The sequence below is a fragment of the Budorcas taxicolor genome, chromosome 11, assembly GCF_023091745.1.
Source record: "Budorcas taxicolor isolate Tak-1 chromosome 11, Takin1.1, whole genome shotgun sequence".
NCBI lineage: Eukaryota > Metazoa > Chordata > Mammalia > Artiodactyla > Bovidae > Budorcas > Budorcas taxicolor.
Genome location: NC_068920.1, coordinates 121,794,533 through 121,807,142, shown reverse-complemented (window position 1 = coordinate 121,807,142; position 12,610 = coordinate 121,794,533). Strand labels below are relative to the sequence as shown.

General features: G+C 40.0%; 1 protein-coding gene across 4 annotated transcripts in view; it reads right to left on the bottom strand.

Moving 5' to 3' along the window:
- UGP2 (UDP-glucose pyrophosphorylase 2) overlaps positions 1 to 12,610 on the bottom strand; it is a 57,548-nt gene that overhangs the window by 7,078 nt on the left and 37,860 nt on the right. For all 4 annotated transcript variants that reach the window (XM_052648566.1, XM_052648564.1, XM_052648563.1 and 1 more), the window contains exons 4-5: positions 2,266 to 2,451; positions 707 to 840 (exon numbers count right to left, since the gene is read on the bottom strand). In XM_052648566.1, coding sequence (XP_052504526.1) covers positions 707 to 840; positions 2,266 to 2,451 — 320 coding nt within the window. The remainder of the gene's footprint in view (positions 1 to 706; positions 841 to 2,265; positions 2,452 to 12,610) is intronic.

Sequence of the window (12,610 nt, the reverse complement as noted above, 5' to 3'; positions counted from 1 at the left end):
AAATTTCTTTTTCAGTATCAACTCTGTAGAGTATTCCAGATGTTCGAGTAAAAAACAATGCATGTAAAGTTAAATAAAATTTCCCTCCTTTTAAATCCATCATAGTAATTTAATCATAAGTCAATCTATTTAAGAAAATCTCTCATTATCTGTGTTGACCAAAAAACCAGCTTCCTACATAGTGATATTTGCTGCAAAAAAGAATTATTCCATGGTCATTCAGATGGGAAGACACCCCATATTTTTAAGATATTCATACGTTTTATGACTCTTCAAAAGGAAAGACATATTAAGTAAATTTTCTCAAACTTATTTGGTGGTGAGGTTGTTCTTTTCCTTGAAAAAAAAGGAAATGCTCTCTATTTGGGAAATGCTGTCCATTCTTACCAATAGATATATTCAGGGGTGGTTCTCTTCCTTTCCCAGAAAATCAACAGCAGGTTGGTACTCAGGGATGTCTGCTTCTTACCACTTTTGAGAACCAAAATCTCAGGCAGATTCTCTTTTAAGAAGTTCAAGTTACATACCCACAGAGTGATTATAACTGCCACGTATCTGTTAACTAATGTTTAGCCTTTAAAGGCATTAAACACCTGTAGACAGTTTGGCACATGTACATCTTGAGGCTGCTCTGTTTAAACAAAACAAAGAAGTCCTCCTTTCCGGAAGTAACATCCCACAGAGTTAATTTTTTTACTCCTTGTACCTGCTTTGATTAAACGTGTAGATTTTCACACGACAGTGATTATACTTCTGTAGTATTTTTTTGGTATCTTCATCCGTGTTAAAAGAGTTCATTAGAACAAGAGGAACATCAGTATCGTAGGTTTTGTTCAAGTGCTAGGGAGGAAAACGACAATCAGGTCACTCAGACTTACTATTCTTTTGTTTCAAAGTATAAAATTAACTCTCAGTGGCTGATCACAAAATGTTCATATCATCTATAATAGCAGAATATATAGACTTGAAATAAACTATAACTGGCATCTTCACCATGTACTTGCTCATTACATCCCAATCCTGTGAGACAGGAACTACTGCCTCCATTTCATGGATGGCTAAACTGAGGCCCAGAGAAGCAGCAGGTCAGTGGCAGAGCCAGGACAGCCCTCCCAGCCCCCACAGTCCAACTCTGGGGCTGTGTGCCAAGCCACAGTGCCCTGTGGCCTCACTGGATGGGCAAATACAGACTATGTATTTACTCTGTGTCCAAAGTACTGTGGGAACAAAAGTACAAATGTTACAAAGACGTCTCCCTATTCTCAGGAATCACGTGAAGGACTGTGAATAATAGCCTAACTGATACCTTTTCTATCTCTAGGAAGAGCTAAGAGGCAGCACAAAGTGAGGAGAAAATACAATCTTAGAAGTCAGACTGCTCTGTGTTCCCTGTTTGATTCTGTACTTACTAACTAGCTAGGGAGGCCTGGGCATAAATCAACCTCTCTGTGTCTTGGTTTCCTCATCTGTAAAATGGTGATGATAACAGTGCTTATCTTACAGAGTTGTTGAGAGGAACAAATGAGTCAATTCATGTAAAGAGCTCAGAATGATACTTAGTAAGTGCTGGATAAATGTTAGCTGCTGCTGCTGCTGCTGCTGCTAAGTTGCTTCAGTCATGTCTGACTCTGTGCGACTCCACAGACAGCAGCCCACCAGCTCCTGCGTCCCTGGGATTCTCCAGGCAAGAACACTGGAGTGGGTTGCCATTGCCTTCTCCTTAGCTGCTGCTACTGCTATTATAATGATTGCTGGCACTGTATGAGAAACTAGGGATATAGAGATGAAAAAGACAGGGGCCACTGCCCTTTAAGAGCTTATGGTCTATGACTAAGGACTTTATGATTTATGTAAAAGAGAAGTCAGTGACAGTTCTTAGCATCCACGGTACCCAGCCAGATACATGAAATTCTCCCCAGCCTCCAAAAGGGGGCTAATAAAGTCAGATCATCCCAGCTCTGATGAAGGCTACCCCTAGAGAGAAGGAGGGGAGAGAGGCAGGGAGATCAAAGGAGAATCTGAAGAGATCCAGAGATTCCAGCACCACAAATGCTATTTAAAGATCAAAAGCTTTCACATCACTCTAAGGATTTGCTTTTAGGAACACCAAACCTTTTTTAACACACTAATAAAGAGACTAAAGATAGCATGCTCCTTGACTAGCTCAAATCCTCATCTGTTATTTTCTAAGGTAACATTTACAGTAACCTGAAAACTGAAAATCATTTTGGTAGCTCATGAGAAAGGCTCAACATTCCAACTCACTTCGATTTGCTGAACGGTCAGATCCAGAAAGGTATTCTCGTTCCTCACGCCAATCAGACTCTTTGGGCCTTTGCAGCCCATGCTGGTTCCCAAACCGCCATTGAGTTTCACCACCACCAGCTTGTTCAGCACAGAGGATACATTATCAGGTAAGCCCCTGGCCTTTATCTTCTCATAGGGCTGAATCTGAAAAATTTTTTACAGTTGTTAAGAGGTTAAACCAAATCAACACCAAGGTTATTTCCATGCTTCCTTGAAGAGGTTTGCTTTTTCTGTAGAGTTTCAGCTACATTTTCTTTAATGTCCAGGGCCCTTATGGTCAAAATTAAGTTCTTATCAGCAACTTCCCTTGCACACAGAAGTAGTTCAGCGGTTCATTTACAGTACAATGGAGCACAAGAGGGGGAAAAGTTACAGTCTACAAATATTTTGGCTGGCTGGTGAGAATATACTTCTCTTGGACTACCTTCAAAAGCACTGAATTCTCAATGTGCATCAACATAGCAAACAGGATGTACAAACTCATTCACATCTGTACATGTTTCTGGTGCACTATGAGTCTGCTTAGGTTCTGGACAAGTGTGTATACGATCACACAGTTCTGGGTAACATACTTGTGAAATTCCTGGAGACAGGGCCAAACACTTGGAGCAGGCTACCAATGCCTGCCCTGTTATGGTTCACAAGGGTGTGATTTTTTTGCAATCTGAAAGTCTTTTTTTTTCAACAAAAGCAAGTTTGCCTGAAAGAAAATGAGCTGTGTATATAGTAAAACAAGTTTGAAATGAGCACAGAGGCTTAATCTTCAATTTCTTCCTCACAGGAAAGGAACAATGACAGTGGAAGCTCAAATTCTTCTGTTAGAAGGAGAGGCACAAACAAGCCTAAACATCTTACAACAAGAACAGAGCTTTTAAAAAGATCACAGTGTATTTTCTATCCATTTACAGAGCACTTGTTGTTACTTTTCTTTTATGAAATAGGTCATCAAATGTACTCTTTAGTTACATCATGGTGGAGGATAGATAATACTTAAGGGGACTGAAGAAATAAAACCAGAACTCTTTCATCCTGCAAAACTGGACCTAAATTCATTAGAAAACAACGAGAAACAATGAGAAAAAACTTTTCTACTTTCTATCTCCATGAGTCTGGCTACTCCAGGTGGCTCAGACATGAATCATGATGGACTTGTCTTTTGTGACTGACTTATTTCACTTAACACAATGTCCTCAAGGTTTAATTAGCGTTCTTTTTTTTAAAGTGACTTATTTATGCTTCAGGAGATTCCAAATTAATGCAGATTTTTCCAGACAAATGCTTTCATTTAATAAAGTTGATATTTGTGTATGCAGCAGATCTGAGAGAAGGGGAGACTGACAAAGAAATGTAATACAGGTTGACAGATTCTATGGCAAATTGAGCCCTAAGTAACTTTTTTTATTCCATTTGTAGGTATTAAAATTGAATAGAATACATGTTCTGAAGTCTTAGTTTAGTGAATCAGAAAATGGATTCTCTTCATTTGATTTTAAGAAACAGTATACCCTCAGCTTTGAATTAAAAGATTAAAAGAATGAAAAATAATACTACAAGTGTAACCATGGTTCTAAAAGTGTGAGTCTGAGAAAACGCTGCTCTTTCAAATACAGTTGATAACAGTACAAAATGGCAGGGCTTAGGGTTTCAGACACTATTCAACACCTGAGTTATGAGTTTTCCATTATCTCTTAGGAATGGGCAGCCTGTCATTTCAGGGCAGAAAATTTACAAAAATGTAAACAATGTAAAAAGAAATTTCTTCATATTTTTAGGTATGCAGTCAAAAGATCAACAGGATAGCATTTTTCACCATTTTGTCACCCTCCAGACACAGTGCTAAATGCAGCTGAGCAATTGAAATTTTAATTTTATTTAATATTAATGTAAATCAACATACATGGCTAGCTGCGTGTGCAGTTCTAGATGGCCTGTTAAAAAATATCAACCAAACAATCAGAATTATGTTTCAGTTTTAATAAAACTCTGCCAAAATCCTTTTTTTGTTCAATATAACCTTTTTTCTTTTTAACTTCAATGACACTGACTCATATCATCTGTGCAGATGAATTAAAAACCAAAAGTCAACCCTGGAGCCTTAAAGTTTCACCAGGAAAGGAAAAAACCCCAATATTACATATATTCGTTACAAAACATCTTTGATCCACATATGATAAAGAATATAAAGTATTTAGAGGAAAAAATGTTTTCTTCATATTAATCAAACTTCAAAACATGCATTTTACTAGAATGCTTTAAGAAGACAGTTCCTTACAACTGAGTCTATGGAGGCTAAACAAATTTTCTTGTATCCCCCAAATTTAATCTATATATAATGGTGATCATGTATCCTCCTTTATTCTCTATGTAACAGTGATCCAAAGTCCCAGCCTCACAATGACTTTAACACTAGGCCATCTGCCTTCAGCCAAAAGGTATATTAAATACACTTTTGGTCTTGATTCAAATCTTCCCAAGATTGGTATCTTGAGAACTTCAGTTTAAATTTAAAATGTACTTCTAAATTAGCTTTCAAATATTTGGGGTGAAATAAAATAAGCTGATCCAAGAACAATGTTAAATTCCAAAACTGAGCTAATGGAGACTTTTGGGCCCAGGTGCAGGCAACTCCCAAGTAGAAACTTGTTCATCATTTAGGTGGGAGCCCAGAATTCTCTGTGAAGTGCCTTACTTAGAACTTTGTACACCAAGTTAAGTGGGTAGGGAGTCACCTAACCCCTACAAATGTCAAGGAACCATGGTTCTTTAGATGGTGCTTTCAGTAATACCTACTTGTCTTGCTATAATATAGCAGCTAATTAAATACAGGCCCCACTGAAGAACTGACTGTTAACAAGAAAAGGACTATGGAAAGAAAGGGAAGAAGTCACAAGGTGTGAAGTAACAACGTACAGCCAGGGAGAAGATGTCCAGAGTCATCAAGTCAGCATTGCTATTAGAAACCTCCACTTTAAAAAAAAAAAAAAAGAAAGAAAGAAACCTCCACTTTCACTTACGTTTCAGCTTAAATTCACCCGACTCCGCACATAGACACAAACACACAGAAAGGCAGCAGTCATGCATGGAAGGAAGCCAAGACAGTTTTGGTCTACAGCTTACTGCAGTTTATATTAGGTGGCAAGCTCAACTTTCCTCACATAAATCACCCCATATACCAATACAAGTTCCCTCTGTGGCTGATGCTGTCCACACCCACCACCAGGGACCTCACCAAGCAATCCCACAGAGCTCAGTTTATTTCCAGAGCCAAGAGGACCTGTGTTAGAAGACTGTTTGGCAACAGCTGAAGTTATGCTGGACACACCTAGTCCCAGGGACATTATTAGATCTGTTCTCCACTATTCCCCTCTGAGCTCCCCCAGGAGAATGCACAAAGACTCCACTCAGGCAAAGATGGACGGGGTTGGGAGATGACAGGGAGTACCATGCACTGCTGGATACAGCCTAGATGTTACTCTCACTGAGTCACTTTAGTCAGTCACAGTACTCCCCAGATGGCGTCAGTGGTAAAGAACCCGCCTGCCAATGCAGGAGAAGTAAGAGACAAAGGTTCAGTCCTTGGGTGGGGAAGATCCTCTGGAGGAGGGCATGGCAACCCACTGCAGTATTCTTGCCTGGACAATCTCATGAGCAGAGGAGCCTGGTGGGCTACAGTGCAAAGGGTCACAGTCAGACAGGACTGAAATGACTTAGCACGCACAGTGCTATCTCTGCTTTCAAGCCTGATCACCGTGTTTCTCTTTCTCCAAGGCATGAATAGAATTCAGTGTTCTATGAAGACCTCTGTGGCACTGTAAATATACAGCAGGGCAACCTCTACAGGTAAGGTGGGGCAAACCTCAGGAGGCTCCCTGCAAAATGTGCTGCTGCTGCTGCTAAGTCACTTCAGTTGTGTCCACTCTGTGCGACCCCATAGACAGCAGCCCACCAGGCTCTGCTGTCCCTGGGATTCTCCAGGCAAGAACACTGGAGTGGATTTCCATTTCCTTCTCCAATGCATGAAAAGTGAAAGTGAAGTCTGTCAGTCGTGTCCGACTCTTAGCGACCCCATGGCAAAATGTGCAGGGGAGACAAAACCACTCACGTTATCCTCTCAGTGGGAGAAAACAATGTGTCAAATACCCAACTTCCTCTGTGGAATGAACAAAGAAAGTAGCTGTGAAATTATGAAAAATCATAATTTAAACAACATTCTTCCCTCTAGGATGTAATCTAGTTTTTCTGCAGAAACTGAAATACTTTTTAAAAGATCTTTTAAAAACTGTCTACTATGACCTGTACCTTGCCAAGTCTGTTCACAACTTAGTTTCCAGTTAGAAGAAAAGCTGAATTCATTACGCAGTCATGGAGACACACTGTTCCCATTAGCAATAGTATAACCCAGTTCTTGGTAGCATATTCCTGCTATTCCTGAAGACAGTGCCAAATACCCAAAACAAGCTAACAGTACCTGCCCTGTTATGGTTCAGAAGGGTATGATTATTGAGAAAGTTGTTTTTTTCCAACAAAAGCAAATTTTCCAAAAAGAAAATGAGCTGTGTAAACAGTAAAACAAGGTTGAAATGGCATTCCATATGTACAGGAAGTGTGCCAAGAACATCCGAGTATTCGGCAAGCCCTCACTGGGCAGCCTGTGTGCCAAGGCCTGTGCTAGGTGCTTTCTCACTTCGTCTCTTCATTTCACATTTCTATAGGTAACAACCAAAATTTGGGTCACTTGAACGCTCCAACCAATTACCTAGACCAGAGATTTGTTTTCTTGTTCAGGAAAAGTTGGCAAATCACATACATGATCACGTGACCTACCAGCAAACTTGCCAACACCTTGTCAGCCACCGAGATAAGCTCAGCTCCTATTCACAGGGCGAACAAAACCATCCCCTACTACAGTGCCCTCGACCTTCTGCCTCCAGAACAGATCCTCAGGACCCTCCCGCATCACCACCTCTGTTGCTTCCCCTTCCTTCTGGTCACAGAATAGCTGACCCCTGCCTCAAAGTAATCTCTCTGCTAGTGCCCACCTAAGATTCCTACTTCATCAACCTCCCAGCCTCAGAGTCAGCCTTTCCCTATCTATTCCTTTCCATAGACACAAACACACTCAAATATTTTACATCTAAAAAACAAAGAAAATAGCAAAACATACACTCACCCCTTTCTGTCCTTTTTTCTCCATCTTCTTAAAGTCAAAGCTTAAAAAGCTGCTGCACTCACCTCTACTTCCTCACCTCACCTCTTTTTCACTCAAACACCTGCTACAATCTTGTTTTCTCCATAGTTCAGTGAACTGCTCTTACCAAGGTCATTAACATCCTCCTCCTTGCTAAATCTGGTCAATAATAACAATGTTTCTCTTAAACTTGAGCTCTCAGCTGCATCTGAGACAACTGACCACTCCCTAGACCTTGAAATGCTCTCTTCTTGACTTCTGAAAGGCCACATTCTATTTTCCCTCTCTTTCTGCCTGTTCCTTTTCAAGTTCCTTCTAAGTAGACTTCCTCTTTCTGGAAATCTGCTCCTGTCTCTGTGGCACCAGAACATACTCAACTGCCAAGCCAAGAGCCTGCTCATACCTGACCAATGACCGAGGCCTCTCAGCCTCAGGAAACTCTCTGTTGCCACGGCTGCCATCCCACCTACCTCTCATCAATGCAGTGGCCTCCAGTCACCTTAACTCCCTCCAGGTTAGGGAGGTGGAGGTGGAGGTCACCTTAAGATGGAGGTCACCTTAAGCTCCACCTTGCAGGTGGTGATCTTTTGGAAAAGAGAATTTGAAGATGTTTCTCTCCTGATTACATCATTCACAAAACAAAGCAATGACACAGCACAGCACAGATTTTTAGCTGCCTTCCCCAATGTCATTTCCCCCCTCCCATTTTAGGACCCCGATTTTCAGCTGGGCACACCACCACCCCAAATAAAAGACCACATGTCCAGCTTCGCTTAGAGCTATTTGTGCCAAAGTCCTGGTCACTGAGATTAACTGGAAGTGAGCTGAAAGATTCCCAGGAAGTCGCTGTGAAAGGGCAGGGGACAACATGCCCTATCTCCTCCTTCCTGCTGTGTGGAACGAAGACATGGTGACTAGAGTTCATTCAGGCAGCCACCGGGGACCGTAAGGAGATGTGCTGAGGGTGGCAGAGGGGCAGGACAATGCATGTGAAGTGCTCAGCACAGTGTGCGGCCCACAGGAAGAATCCATGTGCTGGCTGTGCTAGCACTACGTCACCTATTCAGACACATTCTCCACCCCACCGCACGTTTTAACATTTCTAGAACCAGGATGATTTGCACTTTTTTCCTTTCTCAGCGGTACATAAAAGGCACACCTTATAATCAATGGCACAAATTTCATAAATATGGTACTGAATCTCTTTCTGCTCCAAGTCACCAACCAGCTTAGCAATCTCCCAGGTACGGGTTCTACCTCATCACTCTCCAGTTATGGGTAGCCTGAGGATAGTTTCAAGACAAGGGTCAACAAACTATAGCCTGTGGGACAGCTGGACCTACGGCCTGTTTTCACAGAGAGTTACTGGAAGGCAGCTGCTCCTGTAAGTTTACACAGCATCTATGGCCGATTTCATGGTACAGTGGCTGAGGTGAACAGCTGTGACAGGGATTGCACAGCCTAAAATATTCACCATCTGGTCCTTTACAGAAAAGGTCTGCCAAACCCTGGTTTAAGACAGTCTTCCGTGGTGATAAAAACCCAAGTTTGGATAACATCTCTGCCTGTTCAAACTTTGCTCCTCCTAAGGCTCCGTGCTGGGTACGGACTTCTCAGGATGGCAGAGACCTGAAGCCGCCACGGGCGATGTTGGCCTGTGGCGCCACTGGCAACAGCACAGCCACAGAATAACCCCCTGGGGTTTTTTTTGTCTCCTCATATTCATCCAGGAAAGCAAAAGCAAGGATTTGTAGTTGGTAGCAGAACTCTGGCAACTTTCAAAACAATAGAAAGTAAACCTAAGATTAAAAAGACGTTTATCTACTCACAGGAGGGTCGAATTCATAGAGACAGAAAGCAGAATGGTGGTTGCCATAGGCTCGGGGGAAGGGGAGAGGGAAAGTGGTGTTTAATGGCTACAGAGTTTTGGTTTTGCAAGCTGAAAAAGTTCTGGAGACTGCGCAACAAGGGGAATATATTTAACCCTACTGAAGTGCACACTTAAAAATGGTCAAGATGGTAGACTTTGTTATGAGTATTTTACCACAATTAGAAGAATTTTTTTTAAAGTCAGTCTTCTGTGTGCATGTACACGTGCAGCTGTACATATACACTCTGTCAAGGCGTCAGAGAACCACAGGACAAAATCACTTTTTGTGACCCTCATACGACCAGGAGTGAATCTGACAAAGCACTCACTTCCTGCTTCAGGTACTACCAGCTGCTATCAGTAATCATTACACCGCCTCCCAATTTGTCTGTCTGGTGCTCTGTATCTGTTACATGACTGTAAACTCCAGGAAGGCAGTACCAGCCATGTGATACTCCCTCCACCATATCCATCACCTTTAATTATGTGTCGTAGTCTTCAGTAGCTCTCATCTGTTGCGTAGATAAGTGAATAAATGAATGGAGCAAAGAGAGCTGTTACTAAATGAAATCTATTCTCTGGAACTTATTTCTTATCTTATTAAATACTAAGGGTGAAACAACAGTGGTGCCATCATTATTTAGAAAGCTGATTACAAACAACCATTATTTTAATTTTTAAAAAGTACTGAATTAGAATACATCACATACAATTTTCATGAAGAAAACCTAAATCTAAAACTATGCTCTGCATAAAAAATAATTTTTACAAGCCATAATTTAGTGTCATAATTTAAAAAGATCCCTCTATGATAAAGAAACAAATAGAATGATCACATACTAAAATTACAAGCTGAGCCTGGAAAAGTACATTTCCTAAGAGAGTTCTTTTGTCTTCTTCCACTTATAAACTATAAAAACACAGGACAAACTATCAAATCAAGTATGTATTTTAATTTTGCCAGATATTAATTCCTACATCTTTTGAGTTTTTTAATTTTAATTATTTTAAAGTAGTAGTATTTTCCTACAGACAGGAAAACATGAGGGTAATTTTTCCAGTAATAGAAGAAAACCAGCTGTCCTATTCATACACTGAGTCTACACATATCCCAAAGCAAAAATCCGTAACAGAGCAAGTAAACAGGTCCTTTCAAAGAATAAATCAGAAGTCTTGGCAACAACACTGTTCTCTAAACAGTTATACTCATCAGCACCTATCCAACAATTCACATACATACAATATCCTTCATTACAATCTGCTATCTCAGTTACTAAACTTGATGTTAGCAAAAATCTCAGAAAGAACCAGGAGCCAGATTCATAAAAAATCACTTATTTTCATCTTAGGTCTCGTATTGCCCTCTCGGGGGAGCCAAACTTGAATACTGTGCCTTTCTGTTGTATAAACGTAAGGATCATAGCAACTCAAATCCAATAACCAACAGCTAATACAAATAAGCCAAAGGGAAAAAATCAACTTAAATATCAAATAAAAATTTTAAAACATTTTTCATCTCAACTGGCAAACAGTTTTAAAAATAATAATACTTAATGCTTTAACAAATGTAGCAAGACTGACAATAAAATGATTGTAGGTCTCTACTAAATGCTAGTTCAGAGAGGCCTTTCTTCTCTCTGCCTATTCCAGCTACTACATCACCTCTACTCCCTCACTCCCTGTACTCTTTCTTCTTGCACGTCACTTATCACTACTTGAAACCACATTTCATATCTTTTACTGTCTACATCTCTACTAGAGGTTTCTAGATCCTAGAAACTAGATGAGGGCAGGCCTTTATTAGTACGGCTCTCTACTGATACACAGTTGGCACTCAAAATAACAGCTCAAAATTAATGTGAACAGGAGTACAAACTGTAAAGCAATTTGAAATGCCTAACCGGAAACTTAAAATAAGTTTATAGCCTCTGAACACAAAACCATTTCTGAATATTTATTATTAGAAATAATTCTGAGATGCAAGGATTTATATATAAGTATATTCACTACAGAGTTCTTTTAACAGCAAAAAAGTAAGAGTAACCCACATGTCCAACTATAGGAGACTCTCCGGTAGGAATACACGCACTGGTACACTTGTACAAACTACCAGCTCTCACACTTCTGACAACTGTTTCTACTAATACATTTCCTTCAGGTGGTGAGTTAGAGTCATTATCTTATTTCTGACCATTAAAAAATTAAGAAAAAACATTTGATTTCCAAAGTTTTGCCATGTCCAATGACAGTGACCAAAGAATCCTATAATGGTCATCAGCTATCCTTCCTATTTTCACCTAAGCTTTGATAATACAATGCTATGAACACTTAACAAAGCCTCCCCTGCTCACCCCACAAGGAACACACAAATCCTTGAAATACCTAAACATCCACACAGTATAAGAATGAGAGCCCAATTCTTTTAATAGCTACCATAGTAGCTGAAACAAGGCCAATCCTTCTTATCTATCTTGAGTTTAGTAGATTAAAAAAATCCATAAATATGGATGGAGTTGCCAGTCAAAGACAATGCTACAGATACCCTAGGGCTTTCACTATGTGGATCTTCAATGTAACTCATAGAACAGTACAGTTAATCATTTTCATAATGGAGATCATTTTTTAGCCACAGGAACAGAGACCTCCTTTAATCCAGAAAGTTTAGGAATTTCCTAAATTTTATCTCTGCAATCAGGAAAAATCATTAGAGACAAATGAACTTTATTATAACAAAAACTGCAAACTACCAATCCATTTGACATGAAAGAATTACAGGGATGGAAATTATGGTTTACTTACTTGGAATATTTTGCAAAAACTAAGAAACATAGAAAGAATTAAAGTATTCATGATCATAAATAAAATATATATCAAATTTAAAATACTAATATACTGATAAAAATATATTAAAAATCAAAGACAAAGAATATTTAAATATGAAAGTTATAGAATTTTAAAACAAATACCATCTGTATCCTTAATACAATTCTGTTGTTTTCACTGTGTCCAGGATAGTACCTGACATCTAAGAGGTATTTAGTAAACACTTGTTGAATGTAAACATTTATTCAATTCAGGTCAGTTGCTCAGTCGTGTCCGACTCTTTGTGACTCTACTGCAGCACGCCAGGCTTCCCTGTCCATCACCAGCTCCCAGAGCCTGCTCAAACTCATGTCCATCGAGTCGGTGATGCCATCCAACCATCTCATCCTCTGTTGTTCCCTTCTCCTCCTGCCTTCAATCTT